This window comes from Peromyscus leucopus, chromosome 8b (assembly GCF_004664715.2).
Source record: "Peromyscus leucopus breed LL Stock chromosome 8b, UCI_PerLeu_2.1, whole genome shotgun sequence".
Lineage (NCBI taxonomy): Eukaryota > Metazoa > Chordata > Mammalia > Rodentia > Cricetidae > Peromyscus > Peromyscus leucopus.
Genome location: NC_051086.1, coordinates 72,470,411 through 72,486,539, shown reverse-complemented (window position 1 = coordinate 72,486,539; position 16,129 = coordinate 72,470,411). Strand labels below are relative to the sequence as shown.

The 16,129-nt window shown below is 48.1% G+C and overlaps 1 protein-coding gene across 1 annotated transcript in view; it reads left to right on the top strand.

Moving 5' to 3' along the window:
- Positions 1–223: 223 nt before the first annotated feature.
- The window catches only part of Scpep1 (serine carboxypeptidase 1), a 32,438-nt gene continuing 16,532 nt past the window's right edge, over positions 224–16,129 (top strand). The window contains exons 1-6 of the mRNA XM_028878209.2: positions 224–355; positions 2,736–2,890; positions 8,290–8,379; positions 10,854–11,009; positions 11,367–11,441; positions 13,933–14,005. Coding sequence (XP_028734042.1) covers positions 280–355; positions 2,736–2,890; positions 8,290–8,379; positions 10,854–11,009; positions 11,367–11,441; positions 13,933–14,005 — 625 coding nt within the window. The 5' untranslated portion in view covers positions 224–279. The remainder of the gene's footprint in view (positions 356–2,735; positions 2,891–8,289; positions 8,380–10,853; positions 11,010–11,366; positions 11,442–13,932; positions 14,006–16,129) is intronic.

Sequence of the window (16,129 nt, the reverse complement as noted above, 5' to 3'; positions counted from 1 at the left end):
TCAACCCTCCCCTACTTTGTAACCAAATGATACATTAGCTGCCTCCTCCCAACTCCTCCCTAAACGCAGAGACCGAACTCGGCAGAACCATTAGAGAGCCCTGCCCGGAGGTCCTGGGTGGGTCCGACCGGCAGAGGGAGCGCCGAACACTGGGAGCCTCAGGGCCCACTTAGGCCCCGCCCCGACTCCGCTCGGGCCCCGCCCACGGCCCACCCACCGCCGTCACGCGCTGCCCGGCTGGGTCCAGCCTGTTGCTGATGCTGCGGCGCTGTGTGCACCATGGAGCTGGCGTGGCGGATCTGTCCGGCCCGACTGTGGCTGCTGCTGCTGTCGCTTCTACTGGGCCTGAGCGCAGGTAGGTTCCCAAGGAAGGCGTACCAGTGGTGGGTGCCTCCTTCTCGAATTTGCTAGTGGATTCGTGGTTTTTTGTTTTTGTTTTTGTTTAAACACATTCACCCCACCCCCGTCCTTCCCTTGCATAATTTATATCGCTATTGAACCTCTTAATTTTTATTTATGTTTTAGTTCAAAGTTCCTTTTCTGCTCTTTTCTGATTTCCTCTACGCGGAGGTAGAGGTGGTTGTACAAAAACATTCGGTTTCAGGAAACTGCTGATGAGTGAGACTTGCGGTTTAAAAGCCACCTCCCCTTTCTGCTCGGTTAGCTGCCTAGTGACGTTATAGGGTCATTTGGTTAAGCAGAGATCAGAGGCCAAACAGACCCCTGCAAATCCTACCACCCCTGGGGTGTAGCTTTGAAACAACACTTGCCGCCTCTGCTGGGTTAGAACAGACAGATATCAGCTGACTCCACTGGCCTGTTTTGGGGCAAAAGCAAATTTATTTTGTGGAATGATTTGGAAATTGACTCTCATTTTATTACATACCCTCCCCACCTCACCCCCTACCCCCGGACAGGGTTTCTCTGTGTAGCCCTGGCTGTCCTAGAACCAACTCTGTAGACCAGGCTGGCTTTGAAAACACAGAGCTCTACTTGCTTCTGCCTCTCAAGTGCTGGGGTTAAAGGCGAGCACCACCACCGCCCACAAAAACACTTTTAATTTTGTTTTGCCTGTATATATGTTTGTGTACTATGTATATGCCTGGTGCCATCCGGGGTTAGGAGAAAGCTTTTGATGCCCTGGAACTGTAGTTACAGAAGGTTGTGAGCTGCCATGTGGATGCTGGGAATCAAACCCAGGGCCCCTGGAAAAGCAGTCATTGCTCTTACCAGTTGAACCATCTTTCCAGCCTTTTAAATTTTATTTCATTTTTGTTTTCTGAGTGTAGGAAGGGTATGCATGTGCCACCGTGTGTGTGTGTGTGTGTGTGTGTGTGTGTGTGTGACTTATGGAGGTCAGAAGACAATCGCAGGTGTTGTTCCTCAGGGACTATCCACCTTTTTTTGAAGATTAGGACTCTCACGGGTCCAAAACTCTCCAAGTAGGCTAGGCTGGCTGGCCAGCAAGCCGCAGAATTTGCCTGTCTCTAGCCCCGGCCCTGGAATTGTATACAAGCACAAGCCACATTTAGCTGGAGATTGAACTTTAGTCTTTGTGCTTGCTAGGTGAACACTTTACTAACTGACCAAATTTCCTCAGCTCCACTTTTTGGTTTTCTTAATCTTCTTCCTCCTTCTCTATTTCATTGTATTTTATTTTATTCTTTGCTTTTTTTTTTTTTTTTTTTTTTTTTTTTTTTTAAGTTAGGGTTTCTTGTTTCCCCAATTGGCCTCAAACCCAGCATGTGCTTAGGTTGAACACAGACTCCTGATCCTCCTGTCTTCCGTCTCCCCAGTGATAACATTATGGACCTGGGCACAAGACAACATTATCTTTTCATCCACATCCGTCTCTTCCCTGCTGGGCCCAGTCTTTCCTCTTACTTGCTGAAGAGGCTTGAAAGCAGGAAGAAGGCAGCAAAAAGCAGAAGCCACCCAGGGCTTCTTCCCTCCTCCTCTCCCACCCCCACCACCCCCACCCTCCTTGGCTGGGACTTGAACCCAGGGCCTGGCACAGGTCACGCCTGTGTTCCACAACTGATCTTTACTCTCAGCCTTTTTTCTTTACAAATGGTCCCACTGTGTTGCCCAAGAGAGACGTGTTTGATTTCTCTTTTCCAAAGCTGAAGTAGGTGGGCCTTTGTTTATTGGTTTGTGTGTTTTTGAGATAGGGTCTTACTTTGTAGCCCCTGGCTGGCCTGGAACTCACTTCATAGATGGAACTGGCCTTAAATGCACAGAGATCCACCTGTCTCTGCCTCTCAAGTGCTGGATAAAGGGGAACACAAACGAGCCCAACTGACCTTCTTTCTTTCTTTCTTTCTTTCTTTCTTTCTTTCTTTCTTTCTTTCTTTCTTTCTTTCTTTCTATATTTTTTAAGATTTATTTATTTATTATGTATACAGAAGAGGGTGCCAGATCTCATTACAGATGGTTATGAGCCACCATGTGGTTGCTGGGAATTGAACTCAGGACCTCTGGAGGAGCAGTCAGTGCTCTTAACCTCTGAGCCATATCGCCAGCCCTCTTTCTTTCTTTCTTTCTTTCTTTCTTTCTTTCTTTCTTTCTTTCTTTCTTTCTTTTTTTGTCTTTGTTCTTCCTTATGGGCACATATACTGAGGTAGGTGAATTACCAATAGCATACAGCATCATCTCTAGCCCGAATGACCATCTCTCCCAGGCTTGGCACTAACCTGGGTGTTAGATGTTCCTCAGGAAATGACGCTGAGCTTTAGTTTCAGGAGCTGCCATCGACTGGCCCGCACAAGAAGGCAAGGAAGCATGGGATTACGTGACTGTCCGAAAAGATGCCCGCATGTTCTGGTGGCTCTATTATGCGACCAACCCTTGCAAGAACTTTTCAGAACTGCCCCTGGTCATGTGGCTTCAGGTAAAGTAACTTCTTTGCCTTCAGGTCAGGCCTCCTTACACCTCTCCGCTTGTTTCTTAGGAGCATCCAGCTTAGCAAAGATGGACTCTGGTTTGGTCCAGCCAATCCTGGGAGGGGCCTCACATGCTTCTGAGACAACCTCAAGCAAGGGTGTATCAAACGAAGCCCTATTTACTAGTCTTTCATTCATTTATCCTTTTTGGAGACAGGATCTTGCTATGTAGCCTAGTATGGCCTTGAACTTTTTTTTCTTTTTTTTTTTGACTTTGAGATAGGGTTTCTCTGTGTCCTGGAACTCACTCTGTAGCCCAGGCTGGCCTCGAACTCACAGAGATCCACCTGGCTCTGCCTCCCAAGTGCTGGGATTAAAGGTGTGCGGCACCAATGCCCAGCTGGCCTTGAACTCTTGGCAATCCTCCTGCCTCTGCCTGGAAAATGCTGAAGTTATAGGTGTGTACCCCCATGCTTTACTTTCCAAGGTCTTTTTATGTTGAGTCCAGACAGTTTCAAGGGCCTTTACTCAAAGCTGCCAATGATACAGTTGGCTTTTGACAGAAAGTATTTGAAAAGTTCTGAACCAAGGGTTGAGGTACCCCAGTCTTTCTTCCTCTCCACACAGTCCTGGGCCCCAACTTCTTATACCCAGAGAAAGCATCTTCTTTTTTTTTTTTACTTTAAAATTTTGAGATTATAATATAATTACAACATTTCTCCCTTCCCTTTCCTCCCTCATATACCCCTCCTTGGTCTCTTTCAATGCATGGCTTCTCTTTTCATTAATTGTTACTTAATTAATTTCATTAAATGCATATGTATATACATATATATTCCTAAATATAGCATACCAGTCTTTTGTACCTTAGCATGAATGCAAGGTCAAACCCTTTTCCCTAGTGGTTTTTGTTTTTTTTTTTTAACCCTGAGTTCTGCCTCTAGGCTTGAAGGCAAAAACCTTGTGAACTGTTTAGGGATAGGCAGAGATCCTGCTGCATTCTTCTGATAGCCCTGTGGTGGCCTCGCCTACCCGGAAGACTAATCTCAAGGGAGGGACTTGATGTTCTGGGTGTCCCGCCAGGAATTAGGGCACCCTGGTACTCACCTCTGTGAGATATGGGTGAGGCTTCCTTCTCAAAACGCCTGCCAGAGCTGAGGCCTTGCCCCAAGGCCTGTCACTGAAGACTCCATGTTGTAATGAAGTAAAGATAAACAGTTGTGAGGGGAAGTCTGCTGTAGGTGCCTCACAGCTGCCTCTGTGAGGGCTGGATGGCTCAGCCCGGTGGGATAGCTGGAAAACCTTCAGGAGTGGAATCCGTGTGGTCATCCCAGGTCTGGCAGCTGGTGGTGAATGTGTGGCATGGTTTCCCCGGAAGTGGGGACGCCAGGGTTTTCAACACCTACCTTCCACTTTTAGCCATAGTGAGACACTTCCCTTCTCTTGACTTTAGTTTTCTTAGTGGGAGGGATTCTTTGTGAATCAGCAGAACTTCTTGGCTCAGATGAAGTTGGTGGGGGGTGGGGTGGGCGTGGCCCGGTAAGCAGAAGTGCTGAGGCCAAGGGTGGGGCAGCTCTGCTGAGTCCTAGGCACGTGGCTGCCTCTTTGTCCCCAGCTACCCCCAGGGCACTCTCTGTTTTTCTGGGAGCAGTTTGAAAAACCACTGGATTTCTTAGGTGGATTTCGCTCAGTGGTTGAGGGGTTGCTGACCCTGAAGAAGGCCCGGGGTTCTGTCCCCAGCACTACAAAACACAAAACGAAACAGAAACCCAAGTCGCAGGCCGGCCCTTTGTTCGACAGAGTTTTCCTTGTTCTGTCTGCCTGGCTCTGGAGGTGTGGTGTGTGGCTCTGGCTAGGTCAACGCTCCAGCTGAGGTGCTGTGGGAAGGTTAACAGCCGAAGGCACCAAGCTGCTCTTCTCTGTTTTCCCAGAGGCCTAAGGAAGAAGAATACAGTATGATTGAGGTGGAAGTAGTGAATTTAGATGGAAAGATCTAGTTAGCAGCCTTCCGAGGACTCGTGTAGTAACTTCTTTTGAGGGGTGGTGTTCTTCGAGAATTGAGGTCATATCATGAGTGGAATAGTAAGCTATTTTCAGGGATAGGGCTATTTTTCAAGTCTTTCAAGCATTTCAGTTCATTCACTGACACATTTATCATATTTCAGAGGAACCATGTAACCCTGAGTCTCTGCTGAATATACCAGCTGTTTCCAGAGTTTCTGGATAAGATTTGGTGATTATTTATTATTATTATCATCATCATCATTATTACTATTATTATTCAATTAAATAGCAGAGGCTTTGGATATGGCTCAGTCTGTAAAGTGTTTGCTATGCATTCATGAAGACTTGAATTTAGATATCATCACTCATATAAAAACTGGGTCAGTGGAACTAGTTTGTAGCCCCAGAGCTGTGGAGGTGGAAACCAGAGAATCCCTGACTCACTGGCCACCAGGCTAGCAGAACTCAGGAAATCCAGGTTCAGCGACAGACCCTGCCTTAAAATATAAGATGGAGAGCGATTGAGGCAGACACTCAATGGTGACCTCTGGCTTTCAAATGTACACACACACACACACACACACACACACACACACACACACACACACACTAGCAGCTACTGGGAAAGGGAGCAAAAATGGAAAATGGAAATTCTAGCCCCTGGAATTCAGGCTCCTAGATTCTCAGTCTCGTTCCCGTCAACTTTGGTTTTCACCCTGCCCGTACTGAGAAGTCTCCTTGAAAGAAAGGACTCACCTTCCTACGAGGGTGCACACTTCCTCAGTGGACTGTTTATTTAGAAGCCGCACCACTTCTGAGGTTTGTGATTCTAAGTGGCCACATGATTCATCCGGTAGGTGTGGTTCCTCCTCCTCTTCCCTGTGGTAGGACATTGGAGTTGCGCCCTGACTCTTGGTACTATTAGCGGCACTGCGATGAGTATCTCCAACTGGTTTGCAGACTTTTTATCGCCGTGTTAAGAAATCTGAACGTGTAAAGTGCTTATAATCACAGGGCAGTTGAGCCTCTGGCTATTAGCAAGGAGGTCAGTGTCAGTTCAGAACATTGGTATGGGAGACGCTTCGCAGACAGGGCCTGTTGCCTTGCCCTGCCAGCCCCGCTTGCCCTGGTCTGCCTCTTCTTTTTTGGGAGGGGCCGGGTCTTGCCCAGACTAGCCTTGAATTCAATAATCCTCCTGCCCTTGCATGCAGTGCCGGGATAACAGGTGTCTGTTACACCCCAGTCGGTTGCTTTTCTTCCGATTTCCTCAGGCAGATTTCCCTGGCTTCCGCTCTGCCCTGCTGCTCTTCCCTCTAACCTCTCCCCTCTGCATCCGACCTTCCACGCACTGAGAGACTGTATACCCCGGGTGTGTCTCTGAGTGGGCTCTAATGGTTTCCTCATCCCTGCCCCCAGCTCATCTGGATCCATCTAGAGAAACTCCCTCCTTTTCCTTGACCATCTCCCGGAAGACCTCTTCCCATCAGCAAGCCCACCTTACCTGCCCCGTTTTACCTGTTGGCTTCTGCCCACCCCTCCCCCTTTGAGCCCTGCAGAGCACACAGAATTTGCCTTTTGCAGTTTTGGGGCATGCTACGGGCCGCAGGAAAATATTATAAGAACTCAGCTGGTTATGGCAAAGTCACTACCTGAAGGGATCAAGGATTTCCTTCAGAGGAAGCCAAATTCCAAGGAGCTTTTGGTGTTACTTGGCTTGTTATATATCAGCTGTCCTCTGTTATGAAAATCATGTGTGCCTTCATAGTTTTCCCAATTGACTTTTCCCTAAGAAGGGCTAACAGTGTGGACTGATCACTCTCTGGACATACACATTCCAGGTATTTGGAGAACAGCCCCAGGAAAGGCTTCCTTTCCCCCAGCCCATCCATTTCTCCCCTTTCAACACTGGAATCAGATATCTCCCTTAGCCACTTTTAAGGACTAACAGAAACAACAGTCCAGACCACCACATGCAAGTCTCCTGATTTAAGGTAAATTCCACAAGGAGACACTGCCTAGGTCAGGTGGACCTTTAATAGCTTTACACAATTTAGCTCGGACCCTCCTTTCTTACAGTCTTACTAACTTTATAGACCCCTAGCTTCTTACCTAACCACTCCTAGGAATATAGATTGAGCACATAAATTCCCTTTTTGAGATACTAACTGATATTAGCTCCCAGCTGACCTCCTCCCTTAACCACTCCATGTTTCAGGTTGGAAATGAAATCCTGACAATCACTGCCTGAGGAAACTCTTACCTGCCTTTACGACTTGGCAGGAATTCAAGCCTGGTGACCGGGCTGGAGGGGAGGATTGTGATTGTTTGGGTATATAACTGAAAAGCTAGAGACAGAATGGAGAATTAAAGTGAATGGGAATTAAAGTGAATGGACTAAAGAGCTCGGCATGCTGAGATTCTATTTTCCTGAAAATAGTCCTCGCCTCGTAGTTTCTCTCCTGAGCCCCTGGGATGTGTAATATTAAGGCTGGTCCCTCTAACGTTATACAAGAGGCACTGGTACCAGTCTTCAGTTCAGAATCCTGCCTCTCTGCTGCCCATGTAAACAAACCCCTTCATGTCACATGCTCCCACCCTGAGATTTGTGCATTGGTTGTGGTGTACACAGTGGCTGGGCTTATCCGAAGTGCCCCTCCCTGGGTCCCAGAGTAGAGAGAGGTCTCCCAGCTTTGTATTGAGGGGAAGGAAAGAGTAAAAAAGCCCAAGCTAGGGTTGGGGATTTAGCTCAGTGGTAGAGCACTTGCCTAGCAAGCGCAAGGATCTGGGTTCGGTCCTCAGCTCAAAAAAAAAAAAAAAAAAAAAAAAAAAAAAAAAAAAAAAAAAGCTGTAGCTCCAGTGGAGCCTACAGTTGCTGAGGGGCCCAGGGCTAGCTAACCGGTTCTATCCGTCTTTGCGCCTTTAGACTCTTTGAAATGAGAGAGATTTAGAGATGTGTTTTGAAGGTCTCTTAAGGTGCTAGAACCAGTGAGCCCCCAGGGCAGGCCTGTGTTAAAGTCCAGAAAACCAAGAGGCAGGAAAGGTCACCTAGGACCTCTTAAGTCATCTGCATTCTCTCAAAGAGAGACTTGCTTGGTTCCGCGGGAGTTTGCTAGGTGCAGAAGCTCCCGGGAAACATGGAGCTGGAGGAACACATGTCCTTTGCTTTTAAATTTTTGTTTGTAGCTTAGGATGACATGAGCTCCTGATCCTCCTGCCTCATCCCCTCAAGTGCTGGGATTATATGTGTGCACCTCCTCATCCAGCTGAAAATGTGCCCTGTGCACACGGCGATGCAGCCGTCACTAGGTCCTAAGTTGTTTTTCTGGGTGTGCACATCTGTTAGGATAACCAGGGCTCGGCTGCATTTTCTCTGGGTTGATGTCTGTTTCTTTCTCTTGCACAGGGTGGTCCAGGCGGTTCCAGCACTGGATTTGGAAACTTTGAGGAAATCGGGCCTCTTGACACCCATCTCAAGCCTCGGAACACCACCTGGGTACGAGGAGAACAGCCCTCAACCATCCCTGCCCATCCTCCTCTCCGAGGCTGGGCCCCATAACTCCACCCCGGCAGGGTGGGGCCACAGTTGGCGGTCCACCCTGGTGGGCTTTCTTGAGACCCTGGCTACCTGCCTACAGCCTTCTTCCAGCCCAGCTTCTCCCGTGTCTCAGAACAAGTGTCCTACAGTTGTCTCTTGCCTTTTCCAACTTGGTGATCTTCCTCCACTCACCTTCAGAAACTTCTAGCCACAGCTGGGGTACAGTGGGTATTGTGCTTGCCTCGAATGCACAGAGCCTTGGGTTCAAACCTCAGCACGATAAAAACCAGGCTTAAGGATGAACAGCAATAATCTTAGCTTACAGGACACAGAGGCTGGAGGGTGAGAAGTTCAAGATAATCCTTGACTATATAGCAAGTTCAGGGCCAGCCTGGGCTACATGAGACCCTGACTCAAAACAAAACTGGACCAGGCGGCGGTGGCGCCCGCCTTTGATCTCAGCACTCGGGAGGCAGAGGCAGGTAGATCTCTGATTTGAAGGCCAGTCTGGTCTACAGAGCGAGTTCCAGGACAGCCAAGGCTACCCAGAGAGACTTTGTCTCAAAACCAAACAAAACCGAAATTCCCTCCTGCAGCTGATGCTGGCGACTCTGTGCTTCACCACATGGTGGCCATCTGCAACCTCAGACCTGACTCCCACCACCTGCTACAACTTTCATTTCTTTTCTTTCTCTTGCCCCTGGCATCTGGACTTCAAGCTTCCAAGTCCCTTGTCTCTACCCCCCACCCCACCCTACTCCCCGGCCTTTGTTCTTTGTGTCCCTCCAGCCCATCACTTCCTTCTATAAAGCAACCTGATACTCAGTTCACAGCCTGGCCGAGTCCGTCCTGCTGCCTAGCTCGGCCTGGGCCCTCCTGCCCCATGCTCTATGGCTTTCTCCCCTCCTGGTGGCCCTCGGCGCTGAAAATCTTCTCCAGTGTCCTCAGGCTCCTCTGGTCTTCCTCCCATCTGGAGCTAACCCATCCTGTCCTCCCGCAGCTTTTTCTCTTGGCCTGAAATAGTTCTAGTCTTGCTGCTGTGGCACGAGCAAGCCTGTCGTCACTCTGCTCCCTAGCCTTGGTCCCACACCAAAGGCAGGGAGACAGGGGCAGAGAGCCTGGATGAGGAGTGAGGGGCCTGGTTCCCAGTCTCCATGCGGCTGCCCATCCTCTGACTGATTTTGTGACCTTGCACAATCCTGGGTCCTTTCAGAGTTTCTATTTCCTGATCAGCAAAGAACATGGCTAGATACTCATCCCTGAGGATCCTTCCAGATGCATAATTTAGAATTCTCAGCCTCTTTGAAAGACATCATAGAATCATCTGTTCTTGCAGTATACACTGGGCGATGGGCCAATGGGGAAATTAGATTCATCTGGAAGAAAACTGATACGTGATGCCCATATTTCTTTTTAAAATATTTTTGAGACAGGATCTCATGAAGCCCCAGCCAGCCTTCAGTTTACTGGGTAGCCACGATGGTCCTTGAACTTCTGATCCTCCAGCCTCCACTTTCTGATCCACCACCCCAGTTTATGCAGTGCTGGGGGTCAAACCCCCTTCAGGCATGTTAGGCAAACATCCTACCAGCTGAGCTCTGCCCTCAGCCCATGACGTCCGTATTCCGTTTGTGTTCATTCCTTCAGATGACTGCTCAGAGGAATACAGCCTGTGCTCTCTGCACTGTTAACCTGTCGAGCGCTTCTGTGTGTGAGATGTGATGGCTTAGAGTCTTTGGGTTCATCTTGTCTGTCCTTTTTCTGTAACAGTTTATATTCCTGACCCCTTAAATCATTTACACACACACACACACACACACACACACACACGTGTGTGTGTGTGTGTGTGTGTGTATACATATGTGTCCACCTTGGGTTGTTGTCATTTTGAGACAAGGTCTCTTATTGGCCTGAAACTCACTGTTTAGGCTACACTGCTGAGCGAGACCCGGAATATATCTATCTCCACCTCCTCAGCACTGGGGTTACAAGGTTACATTGCTACCTTACCCAGTTTTTTTTTTTTTTGTTTTTTTTTTTAACATGGGTTCTGGGGATCAAACTCAGGGCCTCATGTTCATAAGGCAAGGACTTTACTAACTGGGCATTTCTCCAACCCCCTAAAATCACTTTAAGGAATAAGATAAAATCACCACACTGAGCCGGGCGTTGGTGGCGCACGCCTTTAATCCCAGCACTCGGGAGGCAGAGCCAGGCGGATCTCTGTGAGTTCGAGGCCAGCCTGGGCTACCAAGTGAGCTCCAGGAAAGGCACAAAGCTACACAGAGAAACCCTGTCTCAAAAAAACAAAAACAAAAAAAAAAAAAATCACCACACTGGTGTTATCGTAGATGTGGTTTTGCCAGCTTGCTAGGAAGGTAACTGGTAACTAATCTCTGCTAGCAATGTTTGCTTTTTCTGTGTGGCTACAGCTGCAGTCCGCCAGTCTCTTGTTTGTGGATAATCCTGTGGGCACTGGCTTCAGTTACGTGAACACAACTGATGCCTATGCAAAGGATCTGGACACAGTGGCTTCGGACATGATGGTTCTCCTGAAATCCTTCTTTGATTGCCATAAGGAATTCCAGGTAATTCTTCAGCTTAGACTCAGAAGATGAGCAAGAGGAACAACGGGTTCTTCAGAATATTAAGCTCCCCCAAAAGTTGAGTGCCGTGGGACAGCCTGCCTAGACGGACCCTGTCTCGAAAACAAAAGCAAACAAAAAGTTCCATGGCAGCGGGTTCTCAGAGACTTCCTCTTTTCTTCCTAGGTTGTGGGCTCTGTCTTTCTGTCACCTAGCAAGACACCAATAATCAGACAGAGGGCAAAGACAAGCAGATTGAGTTTACCTACCCTTGTACACTGTAGCGATCTGAAGGTAGTTTATGTGAGTTGAAGGGCGATCAGGGTGTTTTAATTCTTTGTAAATTTCTTTCCTTGCTAGACGGTTCCATTCTACATTTTCTCAGAATCCTATGGAGGAAAAATGGCTGCTGGCATCAGTCTGGAACTTCACAAGGTAAATGGGAGGGCGACTTCTTTGTGATGGTTTTGAACAAAAAAATAGAGTGTTGCTTTCATACACCTACCTGATATTGAACAGACTTTATTGTTGTTGTTTTAATTCTTGTGTGTGTTTGCACGTGCCATAGTATGTGTGGAGGTGGAGGCCAGAGGGTCACTCTCCTGAGCTCTCTCCTTCTACTGTGGGTTCTGGGGATCAAATTAGGTTGTCAGGAATGGAATCTTGTGCACATACATACCTGCAGGCAAACACTCACCATAGAAAATAAAAATAAATACATTTTAAAAAGATTCCCTTTGTTTTTTAATATGTTATGTGTATGTTTTTAAATATGTTATGTGTATGAGTGTTTTGCCTGCATGTACGTCTGTGTAGCACAGACATGTATTTGTCTATGCATGTATGTGCATGCCTGGTACCTGCAGAGGCCAGAAGAGGGCACTGGATCCCCTGGAACTGGAGATGTAGCCAGTTGTGAGCTGCCATGTGGGTGCTGGGAATCGAACCCAGGTCCTCTGAGAGAGTAGCTAGTGTTCTTAACTGCTGAGCCATCTCTCTAACCTCTACGTCTTTTTTTTTTTTTTTTTTTTTTTTTTTTTTTTTTTCATGTCAGAAAATAAACTAGCTAGGTGTGGTGGCACACACTTGTAGTCCAAACACTAGGAGGCTGGGGAAGGAGGTTATGAGTTTGAAGCCAGCCTGGCCTATACACCCTGTCTCAAAGACAGAAAAAAACTCGTCTACCAGGTAGCGCTCACCACTGTTTAGCACTTTGGAATACTTTCTGCTCACATACTGAAATGCGGTCACACACTGTGACCTGTCTCCGTCAGTGGGTCTCCTCCTTTTTCCTGCAGCATGTTTCACGCCCTGTCTTCAGACTTCTTTAAACGGTCCCAACATGTCTTTTAAGCCAGCTCGGCCAAGCTAATACACAGTCCAGATGAGTGACATCTGGTTTTGCTGTCCCTAAGGGCTCTTCATCTAGCATGGTCTCCTTTCTATGACGTTTATTTACTTGGAAATAATTTCCTTCTGTGTGGCCCTAGCTGGCCTGGTACTAGCCACTAGCCCAGCCTGGCCTTGAACTTGTTGCAGGCTACCTGCTTCAGCCTTCTGATTTCTTTCCCCTCCCTCCCTCTGTTCCTCCTTCAGACTCCCTCCCTTCCTTCTGTAGATTGAGTTCATGGCCTCATGTATGCTGAGTACATGCTCTCCCATTGAGCCACACCCAGTCCCCGACCTGGCTTTATTCTTCTCTTGCTCTCTCCTCTCCTCCCTCTGCTCTCCTTTGCCCTCCCCTTCTCTTCAATTTCTCCCTCTTCCTCTTGTTCCCCTTTGTTCTAAGGATTAAACAACCCAGGCCCTCATGTATGCTAGGCACGCACTCCCCTGCTGAATTAATTTTACCCCCTGTCCCCTTTACTTCTGGTTTGAGACCATATCTCACTGAGTTGCCCAGGCTAGCCTTGAGTTCCTCCTGTGGCCCAAGCAAGCTATGAAAATCCAGAAAATCCTTCTGCCTCAGCCTCCTGACTAGCTGGGGTTACTACCTGTTCCATCAAGGCCAAGCCCAGTCTGTTCTCTTGTTTTAGGTCTCTGAATAGCTCATCTATTCCCATCGTTTAGCTTTTGCCCTACTCCCCTGGACAGCCTCCTAGTCTCTATTTCACCAGATACACATAACTGGGTAACCGATACACACGATAGCATATATGATACCCCAGCTTATGTTCATCTTTTGAGTGTTCAGTACTATGCTGTGGGGATAATTTCACTTTGGTTTTTTTTTTTGTGTTTTTTTTTTTTTTTTGGTTTTTCGAGACAGGGTTTCTCTTGTGTAGCTTTGCGCCTTTCCTGGGACTCACTTGGTAGCCCAGGCTGGCCTCGAACTCACAGAGATCCGCCTGGCTCTGCCTCCCGAGTGCTGGGATTAAAGGCGTGCGCCACCACCGCCCGGCCACTTTGGTTTTTAAGGAGCCTTTCTACTTTGTCTTGAGTTTTATCATGTGGCCCATCTCTCTGGTGCATGTTTAGTTTATGTCCAGCCTTCTGTTTTGGTACTGGTGTAGAGTAGAATGGGCTTCCTGGCCTGTGTATGGTCCTCACCCTCAAGGATGTCCTGCAGAGCCCCAGCCTCAGTGACTGCTGCTTGGCAGTGGTACCTGTACCCTAGGAGCCCCTGAGCACCTTGGAGGCTCCCAGACTTCAGGACATGGAGATCCCTACGCTCCCAAAGAGAGCTAGGGACAGATCCCGTGCTTGTCCCGAGGACACCCATGAATAAGGCAGAGAGAAACTCAGCAGCCCATCCTTTATTTCCCCAGTGGTGGTGGGCAGGGGCTGCCATCCTGTGTGTGGTCTTCTGGTGCCTGGGGACATTTGAACAGTGTGGGGTAGGAGAAGCCGTGAGTATGTGCCTCTGCTGAGGAGGGATGGAGGCCTTGGTGCCCTTGGTCAGAGCATTTCTTGGGTCTTCTTTCAGGCTATTCAGCAAGGGACCATCAAGTGCAACTTTTCTGGGGTTGCTTTGGGTGACTCCTGGATCTCCCCTGTGGGTAAGTATGTGATTTTTAGACATCTCTTTTTTCTCCTATCCCTGTCCCCTTCTGTGACTTTGGACCTATTGTATGACTTCTCTGGGGAAACATTATGAAAGGTCTGTTTGCCTCCAGTACCTCAGACTGAAGGATTCCATCCAAGTCCTGCTTGGTGGGCCAGGGAGTTTATGGGTGTTACTTACAGGGGGCTGGGTGACTCTTGTACAACTGAAAAGTCTTGTCCTTAAGCAATTAAAAAAAGGCTTTTTTTTTTTTTTTTTTTTTGAGACAGGATTTCTCTGTGTAGCTTTGTGCCTTTCCTGGAACTCTGTAGTCCAGGCTGGCCTCGAACTCACAGAGATCCGCCTGGCTCTGCCTCTTGAGTGCTGGGATTAAGGGCGTGCGCCACCACCTCCCGGCCCTATTTTTTATTTTGAGACAGGGTCTTTCTACATAGCTCTGGCTGTCCTGAAGCTCACTACATAGACCAGGCTGGCCTCAAACTAGAGATCTGAGTTTGCCTCTGCCTCAGAAGTGCTGAGGTTAAAGGAGTGTGCCACCATGCCCAGCCTAGGAAATATTTAAAAATTAGATGATAATGGTAATGGGGTGTGTGTGTGTGTGTGTGTGTGTGTGTGTGTGTGTGTGTGTGTGTTTAGATGATAATGATAATGGTGTGTGTGTGTGTGTGTATGTTTAGATGATAATGGTGTGTGTGTGTGTGTGTGTTTAGATGATAATGATAATGGTGTGTGTGTGTGTGTGTGTGTGTGTGTGTGTGTATGGGGGGGGTGCCTTGGTTCATATATGGAGGTCAGAGGACAACTTTGTGGAGTTCTTTTCTTTTGCATTCATGTGGGTTCTTGGAATTTAACTCAGGTCACTAGGCTTGTGCAATAAATGCCTTTACCTTGTGAGCCATCCTGCTGGCCCCCAGGCTATTTTAACCTCAGCTGTTTTAGTATTTCTAAGATTATGTGTAGTGGGGCAGGCAGTAGTGAGCTTGGAATCTGAAGGAAGGGTCTTGTGAAAGTCTTTTCTCCCTTGATTGCTCTGTTATCATGGACTTAGCTATCTGCTGTATAGTTCTGTTTATTTTGTTGCCTTGACTACAGTTCAAGGTCTCTGATAGGTCACCACGGCCCCTCTGCTCTGTGGTGGCAACCATGCCAAGCCCGGCAGAAGCAGCCATCCCGCGGGGCTGTGCTGTCCAGATGAAATAAGAGGACATAAGTTTCTGGGTTCTTGGAGAAGCCATCCCAGAAAGCATTCATTCCCCCCAGGCCATCCAGGATGTGTGGGGACGAGCCTTGTCATTGGCATGGCCTCTGCGACCAAGCTGAGTCCTCTGAAGTGATTTTCCCAGCGAAGGAATCAGAGTTTACAGTGGGAGATGGCTGTAAACACTCGGGGGGGATGTTGAAATGCTCTCTCAGACAGCGTGAGTGGCCTCGAAAAGAGGAGACCCAGTTCTGTGTGACTCAGCAGCACAGGGTGAATCTGTGTCACTGGCCTGTCCCCTCTAGCATCCTGACGCTGGAAGAGCATTTGCTGTGAAGTTTCCATGCGTGACCCGTGGTGGTGGTGGTGAGGCAAGGTTGGTGTCGGGTCTTGCAAGTCTGAGGCCCGCGCTTTTGTAATCCTTTGGGAACACAGACGGGAGCGGTCTATCTCGGATGCAATCAGGGTGTGGCTTCAGGCATCTGAAGTGATCATCTTGGCCAGGTTAACTCTCTTGGGTTTCCTCAACCTCAGCACCACTGCCGTTTGGAATAGTGTAGTGTTGTTGTGGGGAGCTGTTCTGTGTATTAAGGATATTTTTTTGTTGTTGTGGGGGGGGCAGTATGTGTGAGATGTGTGCATGTGGTGTGTTAATACATGTGTGCAAATGCATGTGCCCATGCATGCATGCATAAGCCTGAAGAGGACATCAAGTGTCTTTCTCTATCACTCTCTACCTTTTCTGAGACTTTATTTTTATTTCATGTGTGTGGGTGTTCACCTACATGTATGTCTACGCACTATGTGCATGCCTTGCCTTAGGGGCCAGAAGCAGGCATCAGATCCTCTGGGACTGGAGTTACAGGTGGGTGTGAGCCACCTGATCAACTCAAAGTGGGTCGTCTGGAAGAGCAGAAAGTG